The 17,398-nt window shown below is 39.0% G+C and overlaps 1 protein-coding gene across 1 annotated transcript in view; it reads left to right on the top strand.

The window, feature by feature from the left end:
• The window catches only part of LOC134806451 (venom dipeptidyl peptidase 4-like), a 94,421-nt gene extending 83,266 nt beyond the window's left edge, over positions 1–11,155 (top strand). The window contains exons 11-20 of the mRNA XM_063779732.1: positions 223–343; positions 852–944; positions 1,695–1,831; positions 2,503–2,713; positions 4,126–4,310; positions 4,989–5,183; positions 5,794–5,951; positions 9,121–9,206; positions 9,898–10,023; positions 11,020–11,155. Of these exons, the coding sequence (XP_063635802.1) occupies positions 223–343; positions 852–944; positions 1,695–1,831; positions 2,503–2,713; positions 4,126–4,310; positions 4,989–5,183; positions 5,794–5,951; positions 9,121–9,206; positions 9,898–10,023; positions 11,020–11,109 (1,402 nt within the window). The 3' untranslated portion in view covers positions 11,110–11,155. The remainder of the gene's footprint in view (positions 1–222; positions 344–851; positions 945–1,694; positions 1,832–2,502; positions 2,714–4,125; positions 4,311–4,988; positions 5,184–5,793; positions 5,952–9,120; positions 9,207–9,897; positions 10,024–11,019) is intronic.
• Positions 11,156–17,398: the final 6,243 nt, after the last annotated feature.

The following is a 17,398-nucleotide window of genomic DNA, read 5'->3' on the forward strand; positions in this document are numbered from 1 at the left end:
GTAAGTATTGAATGTGTGTAACAATGAGATGGTAGTTTCAGCCTGGTACGACCATCCCAGCGGTGACAACGGTCATTACACTTATTACCTGACACCAGCAACCTAACGATGACGAAAGTCATTTTAGCCTGCCTGGCATATTTATTTGGGGTATTTATTTTTGCTAACATTTATTTTTCATCGACTTCAGACCTTTTTTAAGCGAACCATTTAAAATTTCAGGCCAATCCTGAAAGCCGTGAAGTTCGTCACTAGTGACACCATCGCGCTAATGTGGACCAACCGCGTCCAGACCACCATGCGGGTGCTCACTTGCACCCTTGGAACGGCCGCTTGCACCCAGGTAGGCTTCCTCTTGTATCAATCCTGAAGGCGTGAAGTTCGTCACTAGTGACACCATCGCGCTAATGTGGACCAACCGCGTCCAGACCACCATGCGGGTGCTCACTTGCACCCTTGGAACGGCCGCTTGCACCCAGGTAGGCTTCCTCTTGTATCAATCCTGAAAGCCGTGAAGTTTGTCACTAGTAACACCATCGGTCTGATGTGGACCAACCGTGTCCAGACCACCATGAGGGTGCTCACTTGCACTCTTGGCACAGCCACTTGCACTCAGGTATCAATCCTGAAGCCGTGAAGTTCGTATAGTGACACCATCATAATATAAAGATTTTTTATTTGCGTACTCAATTTTAATTACTTATTGTGCTATTTCCATAGAGTATACATACATTGATCGAAGAGCCCAAGATGCTGTGGATCAGTTACTATTGAAACATATTTTTTACTATAACAAAAATAATAATTTAAGAACGAACACGTTGTGTAACAAATTGTGTAAAACGTTTCAGATTTACACATACACTGAGACCAATGGCTGGATCGACAACATTCCTCTCATCTTCAACGCGCAAGGAACCGCTTTCATCACCATCCTGCCTCAAGTAAGTCATCATTCTCTTGCCCTTGTCCCATTCACTTGGGTCGGCACAGCATGTCTTTCTCTTCTCTTCTCTGTTGCCACACCTCTCTGTCGCCCGTCATTTCATCATTCACTTGCGTTCGTATCATATCATCTCTCACACAGTCCATCCACCTTTTCCTCGGTTTTCCTTTCCTCGTACTTCCCTCCACATTCATTCGTAATACCTTTCTCGTCACATGACTTTCATCCCTCCGCATCACATGCCCGTACCACGCTAGGCGATTTGCCCTTACTTTTTTCTGTTATGAGTGCAACTCTATGAAGTATTATCTAAATTAGAATCTAATGAATATAGATATTTCTGTAATTTTATTTTAAAAAGTGAAAAATTATTGATTTGTTCTCAAAAAAATCTGAATTTTATAGTCATAATCACTAAAATAACTACCTACTTAATTGCATTCTCGTGAGTGCAGCTTAATTAGTACGGGAGCGCCAATGTGTGGTGATCTCAAGTAGGCTTATACGCTCCATTTAGGAGAAAGGTGATCCATGCTTCCCTAAATGGCATGAAGTCAAACCCCCTTATTCATAAACGCGCCACAAACCTCAATTAGCTAATAATCGTTTGTCTTTATCTGTCATGTTGACTTATGTATTTGTAAGAAAGGGATAAAACACAATTTAACTAAATCAGGTCCGTAAACTTTTATGAACAAGGGAGAAACGCTCTTAGCCACTCCACTCAACTACAATTTTAAAATTCCAGGCCGTCGACGGTACCCTTTACAAGCAAATTGTCCAAATCTCGGCCCCGGCTACCGGCAATGACTGGACTCTGCAGAACCGCGTCAACACTGCCCATACTGTCGCTGAGATTTTGAAGTGGACTGAGAATGATATTATGTAAGCCCTCCGTTTATATCTAATGTCAGGACGTGTTAAAGGAATTTGAATTCTTTATACAGGTTGTCGCGTTGAAAGGAAGGCCAATGACAGAGGTTCTTAAAGGTGTCATTCGGACTCAGCATTCAACATTACATTTTAAATATCACACCGCAATTCTGCAGCAGTAACGCTAGTGTAGTTTGAGTCCGTATGGCACCTTAAGAGCTAAGTAAGTTCAGCGAATGGTTTCGTTGAAAATCATCGGTGACACCTTGTATAGAAGTGACAGTGACGACCAATTCCCCATCATCATTACCATTGGGCACAGCGTCTTTGGAGATGATAGTTACAGCAACTAAAGAGATATTTTGAGGAGGTAGTCTACAGCCTACATAGACTGCGATGACTGCATAGCCCAATGGCCGATCTCTCTCTCTCTTCCTAGCTATCTATCCCACATGGTGGCGGGGTCAGCTTTCCTGCTTAACCTTCTCCACTTCGCCCTGTCCACGACATCGTCCTTGGATAACTTGCACTCACTCATATGACATGTCCTTTAGCACTACATCCTTCCATCTTGTTCTGGGTCTGGCCCTAGATCTTCGACCTGGGATGGAAAGTTGGGCCTGTATAGACCAATGGCCGATAATTCCCCAAATTCTAACTAATCTCACATTCACAAATTCCAGCTGGTACAAGGCCACAAGCGTGAATGACTCCGCCGAGCAGCATATCTACTCCATCAACTCCGAAGGCTCCGTCGACTGCTTCACCTGCGATATAGCCAGGGAAGATGGCGGCCAATGTTTGTACAATGATGGCATTGTTAGTGAAGATGGGAACAGAATTACTGTGAACTGCGCTGGACCTGATCTGCCGCAGGTCTTCATCTATAACTCTGTAAGTACTGTTTCTGTGAAATATACCCTTTCAAATAAAAAATAATTCGTTTTACAAATCGGTTTAACCGTATTTAAGAAATCAGGGAGCATACAAATTATACACGGTGGCCAAAAAATAAGTGCATTCCCGTTGCCAGGGAGGTTTTGGGTATAATGAACAACTTTTACTATGGGATCAACCACGAAATCGCGAATAAAAATTTACCCTTTATATTTTTTTTTCGAGATTTCGGGGTTGGTCCCATAGTAAAAGTTGCTCAGTATAATCCCAAAACCTCCCTGGCAACGGGAAATCATTTATTTTTTGCATAGAAAATAAAGATCCTGATGAATTTAAAACATTCTATATAGTGCCGAGCACATAAGTAGGTATCATCGACTGGTTTACAAGGTTTGCCCTAAATACATACAGAAGCGATAACATATTGCTTGATAAATACAATAACAATTACGTTTATCTTATCTTTACACACTATCGCCTGGCCTTGAAGTATCAGCAGTATTGATATTGTTTTTCAGGTCAGTTGAACAACCTAATAACAATTAAGTATAAGAAAGTACGTGTTGTAATACAATACACTCTCAATGTCAAAAATATCTAAGCGAACGAACTGCCTAAATAAACTATTATGTATCTACTCTTTAATTTTAATCGTCGGCGCGAGCTATCAAATAGCGAGTTTTTATTGTTTATTGTGTTTCTACTGATTAATGTAAACAAATAAATCATTTTTGGTAACCTAAGTCTTCAAAGGGCCCGAATGCTTATTAAGTATTATTTTTAGCTCGAGGAAACGAATTGCCACATGATATCAATACCGATGTTTTTCGACTGAGGAATGCACCTGAATGCTTGTCGCATAAATTTAAGAACTGCGCTCTTGTCAGTGAAGCTATTTCTATGTATTTCTTTCCATAGCCTTTTCACTTTCTCTTTCACTTGATTGATGTATGCCCTTTTTGGCATCCAGCTCTTCCTGTTTTCTTCGACTTTCCCTTCTATGACGATCTTGATGAATTCATTGTGTCGAAACAGGTGTTCCAAATTCCCATGTTTCCTCTTCTGTTTTCGATGGTGATTTTTTAGACCTCTATTGAAGACCTCCTCATTAACTACTTTTTCCGTCCAGAAAATAAAATACCATCAGCCTTAAAAACAATGGGACCAACTAGAAAATTAAACCGTTTCTTAAAATCAATATTCCGGCGAGTAACTGATTCTCTTTTTTCCTGTTTCTTAAGGCCCCAGTACACAATGGGCCAGCGCCGGCCAGTCCAAGGGACGCAGCCATGCGGTAGAATGAGATAGTAATATCACTTGCTCCCTCTAACGCATAAATGCGTCCCCCAGACTGGCCCACGCTGGCCCATTGTGTACAGGGGCCTTTAAAAATCTAACCTGTCTTCCAGAACGGCACGCTCGAGCTGGAATGGGACGACAACAACGCAACAAGTGCCGTGGTCTCCAACCGCATACTGCCCGTGACCCTGCGGCTTTCCGTGCCTATTGCCACCGGCTTGCCTGACGCTGACGTCCAGCTGTTGCTACCGCATGACTATGAGCTAAGGACTAACGTGCCTATGCTTGTATATGTGTAAGTATACTTCGTACTATGCTCACCTCAATGAGACGCCTAGTGACATCATCACATCAACCGTGAAAGTGCTAGACCTAATACGATTTGTGTTAGTGCCATTATAGCCTAGTTCTCTTATGACAGATGTCGCTAGGCGCTGTGATTTGACGACACCAATTTTAGATCAGTCCTTTTATAGCTTAGCATTTTGAAGTTACGGCTGTAACGCTATTGTAACAGCGTGACGTCACTGACAGTTTTTTTCGGTAACTTGAGAATCGCGGTCGCAAAATGATTAGAACATTCAATCCGTTACTGAAGTTATCTGAATTTATAGGGAGATTGACTGTGATATCGCCCATTTCCGTCTGCTTTGATGCTACACCAGCAACGCTGTACTGCAATCTCTATGGGAATGTCATCTTTACAGTAGATATATCTTCTCTTGGAACCGTCAGTAAATAATTTCAGACTTTCAGTACATATTTTAGAATATGAGGGACGCGGCAAGTGGGGGTTTGTGTGCCGTAATACGGCGCGAGTTTACCACGATAATTTTAGGTAGGTACCTTTAGTCTTTAGCCGGCAACCGTGAGGGCGTCTATTTTTGTCGTAGATGTCACTAGTCATTGTGGTTTCTAGCCGCACTATGAACAGACTGAATATTATCTACAACTATGTAACTTCTGATTCCAGCTACGGCGGTCCAGACACAGCCCTCGTCACGAAACAGTGGAGCATCGACTGGGGAACCTCTTTGGTCAGTCGTTGGAATATCGCCGTCGCTCACATCGATGGTCGAGGCTCAGGGCTGAGAGGCGTCGCAAACATGTTCGCGGTCAACCGGGCGCTGGGAACAGTGGAGATTGAGGACCAGATCTCTGTTACCAGGTAATTAGGGGCTTTTACACATAGAACACTTTAAAGATTAAACAACGTTGAGTTGTTTGAGCCTGGCCGCCAAGCAAATTTTTAGGCTAGCTGAATTCTAACAGAACTATAATATATTATATTAATGTGGCAACCTCATAACAATCGTCCAAATTCGAAATGCATTCTAGAGTTGCCATAGCGCTGCAGGCTTAAAAGAACTTTATCAGTGGTTTTCTGTAGATTGGTAGAACGTGAACATAAAAGCAATAGGCAAGGTTCTTCAACCGGGGAACGTACCGGTAACGTACGTGTACCTAGTGAGTCGCTGCAGATGGAATATCGCCGTCGCCCTCATGCACACAGCTCAGAGTTCAGAGCAATAGGCACAAAACAACACAAAAGACTATGCGTGCGTATAATTTTGAAGCCTTTCTGAATCGTTCCCTTTTTGAGAAAACCTATATAACAGCAAAAATATAACCCGTATAACTTAATAACGATTACCATTCCTAATATTTCTAGGTAGAGTCTGTGCGGAAAGAGAAGAGTTGTGGAATGTATGGGGGCCAATACATTCCACGACTCTTCTCTTTCCGCACAGACTCTAATTGGTTCTTTCTCATTTCAGATACCTCCACGAAAACCTCTCGTTCCTGGACTCGAACCGCACCTGCATCTGGGGTTGGTCTTACGGCGGTTACGCTGCTTCCCTGGCCTTGGCTCGCGGAGGAGATGTCTTCAGATGTGCAGCGGCTGTCGCTCCTGTCGTTGACTGGAGATTCTATGGTATGTCTTAGTGTAAGATCTGAGTGGACGCTCGAAGCGGAGTACCTATTCGGCGGGGCGTGCAACGTGGCGTCGGGCCCACAAGTGATTTGAGCAACGTGCATGAAGGTTGCTCGTATACGTTTGCGTGCACGCCGCACGCCCCGCCCCGCTGCAAGCCCAAGTCGAACGCCCACTCAGGCCTTACACTTAGTGACTTTGCATTAAAGACTAGAAAAGCATCGATTTTGTGACCGTTACGCCCATTTCGCACCAGTACAGGTCTATGTTATTATCTATCTTAATGAGTGGACGTTATAGGCTAAAAGAGCAATAATTGTGTAGCTGGCGCCCCGTCGTAGACTGGCGGTTCTATGACTGTCACTAAGACACACAGTTAGACTTGGCATCAGATGGTAAAATGGCATAAGATAATTTTGTAGCTGAAGAAGAATTATTAGTCTTTCGATGTTATGCTACTATTATCCCTGTTATTGATTAGCGGTAGGTATGTGTGTAGCTAACATAGCGCTTAGGAAATGATTGACATCTTTAGGTTGGGTGCAGAATATATCTTTTACTTTCCGTAAAAGTTGCTATTTCCAATAGTTGGATAATTTGTATCCCTCATTAAGGTATAAAGAAGCGGTGGTGGCCGAGTGGATATGACGCCCGACTTTCAATCCGGAGGTCGCGGGTTCAAATCCTGGCTCGTACCAATGAGTTTTTCGGAACTTATGTACGAAATATAATTTGATATTTACCGCTAGCTTTTCGGTGAAGGAAAACATCGTGAGGAAACCTGCATACATCTGCGAAGAAATTCAAAGGTGTATGTGAAGTCCCCAATCCGCATTGGGCTAGCGTGGGGACTATAGCCCGAGCCCTCTCGCGCGTGAGAGGAGGCCTGTGCCCAGCAGTGGGACATATATAGGCTGAATTATTAAGGTATAAATAGTTTTCACATGACGCGGTTACACTACCCTCAATATGCAATCTGAAGATATTTTGGTGGTTGTACTATAACGAGGTTGGCGAACGTCCGATCCCTAGCGCGTTCCGATCAAGAACCCCATCGGCGGAGCCCACTGCTCCCGCCTCAAAAGTCTAGTTGGCTCACCTGCTTGACCAGTCTACCAACATAATGACAAAACTCCACTTCGTACCGAACTACATATAGACAGTGTAATCTGATTTGATCTCTCATGAATATTTTCCGGATTTTCCTTGGGTTCTTCAGAACATTATTTACAATACATAACTAGCCCAAAAAAGTTGAGCGCGCTCGTCACTACTAGCTCCATAATATTTGTTAATTATGTATCTAATGTTGTACAATAATATTATATCATTGACAGTGGCGTGCACTTCATAAAGGCAAAAAGGCACTGCCTACCCTACTATAATTCCGATGTCTATCCTCTTAAACTACTTAATTTAATTTATACTTGATCGTACTATCAGTAATCGATATAACTTAAAACATTCTAAAAATTAATAAGCGCTCCATCTACCGGTTAAGCTTTGTCATCAAGTCATCATCTATAATAATTCTACGCGACGAAGTTTACACCACGCGGCACTAGCGCCGCTACGTGCCTTGCACGGCAAAGACAGAAAACATTTCCGTCTAAATCTTTCTATGTGTGCCTTCGTCGTTACGCGGTTACAGTGTAGTGGGCCTTCCTATAAGTACGAGCACACAATTATACAAGTAACGCACACATTTAGACGCAATAGGCAGTGTCTTTCGTACCAAGCCTAAACGAATGACGCCCGAAAGTTTCCGAATAGTTCCGATGTTTATGTGACTATTTTAAAAAGTAGCATTTGCTATGGTAATTTAGTGCAAATACGAGACTATTTTTTTATTCGTTTACAGTATTTGGTTAAGTTTATTTTCATTTTTTATTCGGTCGCCATTGTTTGTTTGTTTTGGTGAGTTTATGAGATAACAGTTAACAGTTGCCGGAAATTATAAAGTGCGATTAGTGAAAAAATGGATAATTTAACTGTGAAAGTTGTGGTGGGTGTGTGTGTGTGCAAACTATTAAAAATGATGCGTTTTTGAAGCTTTCGTTTAGCCAAAAAAAGAAGTAATTGAAAAGACTTGACAACAAAATGAAAACCATCACGCAATTTTTTTGGTGAGTTATAGTGTAAACAACTTTATTTACGGTATTTGACACATTATGACTGACGTATATAGAGATGTAACTAACGCAAATCGATTGTCACAGCAAGCGATTACGATTGGATGGCACGTAGACTGAGGTATCGAATTGTGACGTATAATGAATTTTTATTTGAGATTTAAATAAAGCTAGAATTATATGGTTTTCCCGCAAGCTACCGGTCGGTCGGTGTATTTAATACACCGACCGAGTAGGTCGCACCCATTGTCAAAATTGAAACTAACTGGGGATCTATTTTAAAGTTTATTTATGTTATTTCTGTGTCAAATTTGTTGTCTGTTAAGTGACGATAAATATATCCATATTTACAGTTAATTATCCACCTTTTCCTTATTTTTATTAAAAGAAAAATGAAAAATTCATATCGATTTACTTAGACGACTACCGATTCATAACGATGGTGTTCGGCCAACCCTAAAATTAAAAAAAAAAGACGTAGAACGTAAACGTTCGCAGTGCAGTTGTTTTCCTTTGTGATTTCGATGTGCAAAACATTTTACGTAGTGTTGCTGTAGTGAGTGACAGACGTCAAATACCGTAAATAACGTTGTTTACACTATAGTAGCTCTCATTTTTTTAAGGATCCGTATCCAAAGGGTAAACGGGACTCTATTACTAAGACTCTGCTGTCCTTCCGTCCGTCCGTCTGTCATCAGGCTGTATCTCACGAACCGTGATAGCTAGACAGTTGAAATTTTCACAGATGTATTTCTGTTGCCGCTATAACAACAAACACTAAAAACAGAATAAAATAAAGATTTAAGTGGGGCTCCCATACAACAAACGTGATTTTTGACCGAAGTTAAGCAACGTAGGGCGGGGTCAGTACTTGGATGGGTGACCGTTTTTTTTTTGCCTTTTTTTGCATTATGGTACGGAACCCTTCGTGCGCGAGTCCGACTCGCACTTGCCCGGTTTTCTGATATAATTTTGCCTACCCAGTCCCAAATCTCTGTGCACGCGACTGATCATTGATGTACTTTAATTGATTACAGACACAATATACACAGAGCGATATATGGACACTCCGCAGCAGAATCCAGCCGCGTACACTGCATCTTCGCTTTTGACAGATGAAGTGGTGAGTTGGTTTGAAAATTATCACATACAAGTCCAAAACTACCAGATACTATTTGTGATATGTTACAAAAAGACTTATATCTTTCTGGAATACCATGTTTGAAAATATACCAATCAGTATCCTGCAAATTAGAATGAAGTTTCATAAAGTACCTATGTTGACTCTTCACCGCCATTGAAGCAGAATATATGGTGGGAGTTAAAACTGTAGCAAACCTCTGTTAAATTTTATCCTTTTCTAACAAACAGCAAAATGCCGGATATTAATAAAACTACTTTCAACGCCTTGTTAGATCTCATTGACGCTTATGAACAACGCCATAGATTTCAATTTCAAAATTTACTTTTCTTACCTATTAGAACTTAATTCCTGAACTTAATTCTTGAAGTTTAAAGAGTATTATTAAAAATAGAAGAGGAAGAATGATAGGCCACCTCCTACGACACGACCACTTCATCAGAAACATCATAGAAGGGAAAATAAATGGAAGGAGAGGGAGGGGAAGACCAACGAAAAGTTATATGAGCCAAGTAAAGGAGCATGTAGGGGCCGTGTCGTATCAGGACACTAAAGGGCTGGCTTTGGACCGACCAAAATGGAGACAACTTCATCGCGCTGCACCGACAAGAGCCCAGCTCTTAAATAGAAAGAAGAAGAAAGGAAGAACTTAATTCAAACTTGAATTTTCCAGGTGGAAGCGTACAGAAACAAACGCTACTTCCTGATCCACGGGACAGCAGACGATAACGTACATTACCAGCACGCTATGCTGATCTCACGGTTGCTACAGCGGGAAGATGTTTCCTTCACGCAAATGGTACGTAACCAACCCAACCAACCAACCACCAACCACCCAACCAACCAACCACCAACCAACCCAACCCACCAAGCAACCAACCAACCTACCAACTTCTGATTAAGAAAAACACCATCAGGCATTGACGTATATCTTAGGACGGGCCTTACGGGCAGTAAAAATGGTACTAGATCAGCGGTGTCACTCACGAATTCGAGTCAATCGTGCAATCTAACGCAACTAGTTGCGACCAATCGCGCGCGTGATGCGAACTCATCAACCAATCGCGTTGTAGCGGTGTCACACCGCTGTACCGGCCCCATTCATGCACCATTCTTATAGCCCGTAAGGCCAGTTCTGAGATATACTTACGTCAATGCCATCAGGCCAATTCAAACGTGCACTCTATTTTCTCTATTTACTTGTAAGAGTATTTATTTTTTATTATTGTAAAATATATGTTTTTGACGTGATAACGTCTTATAAATCGATGAACACCGGTATCATGCACGAAAAAATGTCACGTTGTGGACGGATCTCCATGGTAACGCTGTGGACAGATATCCACGGTAACGTTACGTAATGGCAAAGACATATGTAACTTCGTATAAGACGAATAAAGTCTAAGGACAAAACGTGCCTCGGAATTCAAGTAAAAGTCATTCTCGAATAGATGGCGCACACACCTTTAGCCTATCCTCGGCTAGATGGCGTGACGACACCGTTTCATATTTAACAATTTTAACAGTGAATGAACATCGATCAAAATGATATAAAAATAATAAAATCATTTATCCATATATATATACATTTTTTGATAACTTTATACGTTTTCATTTTGAGTTTTAGTCGTGTGTCGATAGATGGCAGTAAATTTACAGTGACTACAAAATTTACAATGACAGGACCCCTCTATACTATCTATTCTTTTTGGAAATGGTAATGTTTTCTTATGACGGTATCACGCAAAATTATCGCCCGTAAACCGACTTTACAGACAACCATTTTTTTTTACAGAGTTATACTGACGAAGATCATGGACTAGTCGGTGTCCGGCCCCACCTCTACCATGCTTTAGAGAAGTTCCTAACAGAAAACATGCTGTAAATACTTATAACAATGTATCGAAGTAAGGGCGTCCGGTAACTGGCGGGGTTGTACAGTCGCCATCAGATATATCGGACCGGCCAAGGTGCTCACAAATATCTGAACACGCCTCTATTGTCGAGGCGCTAGAGTGCGTGTTCAGATATTTTTGAGCACCCCGGCCGCTCCGATATATCTGATGGCGACTGTACGGAGCGGGTGAGCGGGTTAACGAAAAGTACGCGTGCGACGGATTTTACGTATTTGTTAACTGACATTTATAGACGGGTCTATCGGGTCTTTTCGTTGGGTAGTTGCACAAATCACTGTTTTGAAATTTTGCTGGGACATCAGCAGTGATCGTTAATTTTCCAGCAATTTTGGTGCAGCATAGTAAAAATAAAGGATTTTCTTCAATTTTATTCTAGGGAGAGGATTAATTGGTTAAGGTTAATATTACTGTTATTAACCCTAATTATCTATTCTACCTAGAGTAGGGCATACAGATGCTTTTAACCAACAATGCTGCACCAAAATTGCTGGAAAATTAACGATCACTGGACATCAGTTAGCCGCGACCGCGACCAGTGAAACCTGTGTCGAAACGTCGGTAAATAAAGGTAATAAAATAAATTCGCGATAGACCCGTCTATAAATGTGAGTTAATATGTATGTGAAACGCAAAAGTTTTAAATATTATTTTACGTATTTGTACGTGCACCCGCCCACGCTAGCGGACGCCTAAATATTGCTCAGTGAAGTTATTAGACACAATAACTAATTTAGGAACATGGTTCATTGAAGCAATAATGTCTACAAGTATTTTACTAGAATAGATGTGGACAGGAACACTTGGAAAAGCATGGTACATCGCGCAGGACATGTAGAAAAAAAAACTTTTCAAACTAAACACGACCTCAGCAATGAAGACGCCGACTAAGAAGATGTTCTGAAGATAATCTGTGACGAAAATTTCTAAAGTCTATTGTGGACTCGATGGATTTTTGTTAACCATGAGCCCAATTCAGATTTAAACAATTTGTTATAGTTTTGATTTTATTTTGATACGACATTGAAATTCGCTCACGTTGATTGGTTCATGCGAAGTGAAGTGAAAATCATGCGTAATCTGACCGAAGCCTCGACTTGATATGAAGTCATGGCGTGTGATACTAAATGTTCCTACTGACTTGATATCAAGTCAATGGCCGACCTTCAAAGTCCCTCACGTTGATTGGTGCATGCGAAGTGAAGAGAAAATCATGCGTAACCTGACCGAAGCCTCGACTCGATATGAAGTCATGGCGTGTGGGGCACTAAATGTACCTACTGACTTGATATCAAGTCAATATCCGCGAATAGGTTCATTAGATTTCTGTTTGTATTAGCAATATCTACATACCTCTTTTGTGTCTGATCTATTACTTCAATCTACCATAATGACAACTCTAGTCGCCTAACGTTAACTCCAAGGCTTTTTAAAAGAATAAAAAGTTTATGTATACATTTGTGGCTTTCCTCTACAAAAGGGTCCTTATGCTTCATGTGCAATAAGGACCATTCTATCAGAATTCTGTTGGAATTTCAGATAAAAAGGTCCGTATTGCATTTGAAGGACCCTTCAGTGTTGGAAAGCCACATTTGATAATTCATTATCAACATTTCCATTGTAAATGAGTAGGGACCTTGTTTCTGCATTTAATATATAGATATTTCGAGTTTTAGTCCATCTGGATGTTTTATATGTAAAATTAGTTATGAGTCAAAAAAAATCCTAAAGCATATAAGATATAGAAACATCGCAAAAGCTGAAAATCTTAATTTGATATATTTTGTTATTGCTAATAGTTTTAAGGCGAAAGTGAACTAAAACAGGGTATGAAACTTCCAATGTCTTGATTTAAATGGCCGAAAATCTATGTAAAGTAAGGACGCGAAGCGCAAAGAATGTCGTACATTGACCCGCATATCTACACAGTGGCGTTGGCCACCGCCATCGTGAGCGGGACAGCTATATAATTATGCGCGTGGGACAGAGTCAGGAACAGGAGGGTCAGTGTACGTAATTCTTCGTAAGAACAAAAAACATGAACAATTATTGTGCAATATTTTTTACCTTTTTTTTAACAATTGTTACCAGTTCAAAATATTACAAAACAGTATTCCGTTTTACACTTAAATAGAAGTATTTATGTTATAATAAATGGAGTTTAAATGTCGTTAAAGAATAGTTGAAAAATATAATATATCATGACATTGTAAATAATTTTTATTTATAAAGGTATACCAAGACAAGTCTGCAACGATTTTAACAGCACACGTACGCAATGCAAGTGTTATTTATACATCATAATTTCATAGAAGTTTGACCTTTAAAATAACACTTGCACTGCGTGTGCTATCAAAATCGTTGCAGACTTGTCTTGGTCTAACTTTAAAGTCTATTTGTATGTTTTTGATCAATCATAATATTAATATTGATTGTTGCCTGTAAAAGTCGATAATAGAAACCAATATTTACAAAGAATTATAATAATACGCTATTCCGGAAGAGTACAGTCGCCATCAGATATATCGGAGCGGCCAAGGTGTTCACAATATCTGAACACGCGCTCTAACGCCCTGACAATAGAGGCGTGTTCCGATATTTGTGAGCACCTTGGCCGCTCCGATATATCTGATGGCGACTGTACCTACCTAGTTGTAACTTCAATAAGTATTATAGTTTCAGTGGAATTTCTATAGTAATACCATATCTTGTAAATATTTAAATGTAATGAGAAGAAAAAATCCTTTTAAATAAATAATATTTTGTATAAAAAACGTCTGTTAGTCTTTGAACCCCATAAACAATGCAAAAAATATATATTACAGAATAGCCGGACTGCGCTAAGTAATACTGCCAAGTGAGGAGCTACATATGTAGGTATGCAATGTTACTGTCAAGTTTGTGCAAAGTTAGAGTGGTCAGATTCCGTTAGTTAGAGTGTAAATTTCATTCGATACCGTGACGAGCGTTCGCGTTTGCGTTAAGTATATCATAGAGAAATATAGTAAGAATAGATACTCACTCCATAGTTTTGGTACCAAAACGGCTATTATTTTCGCAGTCGACATCTAGCATCGAGTAGCGGAATTATCAATACCGCTACTTGATACTAACACTGAAGTATGGAGTGAGCACTCTATGTATTCTTTTCTCTATGGTTATGTCTATTTTTGTTTGGGATTTTAACAAGCGCGCCAAGCGGAAAGTTTTGGAAACTCAAAATCCCATACACATACAAATTTACACTAGGGGTATGGAGTAGGTACATTATTAATCCCTCTCTAGATTATAAGAAGAAAGAAGGAAAGAAAATACATTTATTTACATCAAAACAGTTACTCGTAATTACATATAAGTGGGTAATAAAGTGATAAAGAGACAAATTTGGATGATTCAAAGTGTATTTCTGTTATAAATTGCCATCATTTAAATAATGAGGCATTTACGTTTGCAGTTATACAAGAAATCCTACCGAAAACGAGTTTTAAAGTGGCGATATTATATTTTTTACGTATCGTCGTTTTTATGAATCAATGTTTAATAATGAGTTCGTTTAGGTACTTTGCTAGAATATCATATTTATTGAAAACACTCAGTGTCCTTAGAATCGTTCGAAAGGCTATCCGTTTCATTGTTGTTTTAATAAAATATTGTTCATTCCAACAAAGTTTCTTAAGAAAGATGCAGTGCTTAAAGTGTTTTGGAGCATTACAGTTGCTGATCATGTTTATAACAGTGCTCGTAGCTGCGTCGGATCCTACAGATTGTGATGTCTGTCTGCGCGGGCGCTGCCTCAAAGAAGCTGCATTCTTTGACAATGTAACTAGACTACACAGCATCGCTACAACAATTTATCACAAAAACAACATAATGTACTACAGAGATGACAAGATCATACGAGCAATCAACTTGGATAATAATACCGTTACATCAATACCAGTATCAGACATTATCAATTTTCATTTAACAATAGATGAAGAGGCTGGTGATTTATACTACTATAAATTTACTGACGTTGATAAAATTTACAAATATGAACCTAATTCTGGAGAAACTAAAGCTATCACGCTAACAAAAGATCCAGATGACAATGTACATCTACACAATATATGGGCGAACAACGGTACATTGTATTTCACAAAAATTAATTATTTTTATTCACGATTCAAAGAAGGATTAAATTTCTTTGACGGAACTGAGATAAAAAGTATAACTGCTCTTGGACATCTTGTTGTAAACGATTTGGTATTCGATACCTTTGGAGATATGTACATCCGTGCTAATAGAAAACTTTACAAATTCAAAGTAAACGAAAATAAAATTGAAGAATTGGTACCAATATACATCAGAGCTGTAATTATGCACGGGATCGTGAACGATGAGCTGATTATTTTGAATATGGATAAAAACACAATTTACCAATTTGATGAAGTTAATAAAGAATTCAAGGAGATTGGTGCCTTTTCAAAGCCCAAATACTCAAGTCTGCTAATGTTCGACAGAAATCATAATATAATTTTAAGAAGCTCAGCTGGTCTTTTATATTACAAAGTGTCTTTTGATCGTTGTGATTATTATATAGACGAGAGCCCTGTACATATATCTAAAGTAATAAACGCATCAGAAAATTAATGTGGGTTTGATTGTGTGTGCCTGTGTGGGTACCTACTGGAGGCCTAATGAGCACCATTTTTTAAAATATTTTAAATTTAATAAAATTAAGAATATAACAATAAAGAGAGAGAGATAGATAAAGATACCAGACACAAAATTGTATGATTACAGTTAAAAATTAAATGTATCAGAAGTTACATTTGTTAATAAGCAAAGGGGAGAAGAATGACATTATAAATAAAAAATATGTCGTAAAAAATATTGTGTACATGAATTTACCCCAGGAGAAATTTTGAGGTTACAGGATACGTTTTTCATCCTTCTCTAGTTAACAACTCTTAACAAGGCGGCGAAGCGTGCGCCTAAAACTCAGTAGAGTTTTAACAAAGCTGCTTTTCAACTATTGTATACAATACTCGCATTAGTTGACTGGACACCTTTTTATAATTTAGATTTAGAAAAGACGTACATATACGACATATACCGTAAAATGGGGTGAGTAGGGTCAAAACTGAAATTCAAACCTCGATAACATTTTATTTTTACATATGAAAACTGAATGGTGTATATAATAAGTGTTCCGGACGTTTGTATTTTAGTTTTTATTTTATTTTGGGTAGTTCGATTTCATAACTTTGATGATAAAGAGGAAAACCTACCTCACCCCGTAGTGCCTCGTATTTGGGGTGAGAGGGGTTTTCATACAAAGGTGATTTAGGAAGATTGTTGGATCGATTTTTTTTTTATTATGCGTATTACTATAGCTCCATTTTAAATTGGAATACATTATTTTTGTAGCAGTAGCCTTAAAATCCCTTCTCACCCCCCTCTCAAACCTTCTCTCCCCATTCACCCCGTTTTACGGTACCCTAAAAATGTTCAAATTGGTCTCCTGTTCGCAATATAAAAAGGCCCGCCACTCTCAAACTCGTTTTGCACAGGATATTTTTGTCATGACCTACAAACACCAATGCGTCATTAATATAAATGGCGGCATTTATAACAGATTGAGTTTTTGTAATAGATGGCATAGTTTGAATCATAGAAATCTGTCTTTTTACACTTTGTTAACTAGAGAAGGATGAAAAATGTATCCTGTAACCTCTAGAATGTCTCCTGGGGTAATAATAGCTACATAATGGTGTTAAAATAGTAGATTGTTAACCAAGGGATGAAATGATGCCTTTCACCCGAGTTAAACACTCTACTTTTCATTTCGAATGAGGAAACTAAAATGCATGTGTTTTTTTAAAAACATGACTAAGTATAAATTTTATAGTATTTTTTGAGGGTACTATCAATTGACAATTAAGGCAAAAGTATCGTTATTTATGGAATGGGGAGTCACATATCAGAATGGAAATTGTATAACAAATCCATTTATACCCAAATTTCAATAGCTTATCGTAAAAAAAATTATAAAATCGTACTTAGAACCTAAAATGCTCTAGTGCAGAAACGTATCATTTTCTGCACACCTTTTAGAATAACAATGACCCTCTTTCAGAGAATGAGAAATGAAAAGTTATATCTCTACTATGATTTAAATTGTATATTATTAAACCTATAGATCTAGTAAGTACATATATTTTTAGGGTATCTAGTGAAACTTATTTATTTCACAGCTTTGGCTACAATAAGTTCGTA

This window comes from Cydia splendana, chromosome 3, assembly GCF_910591565.1.
Source record: "Cydia splendana chromosome 3, ilCydSple1.2, whole genome shotgun sequence".
In the NCBI taxonomy this organism is placed as follows: domain Eukaryota; kingdom Metazoa; phylum Arthropoda; class Insecta; order Lepidoptera; family Tortricidae; genus Cydia; species Cydia splendana.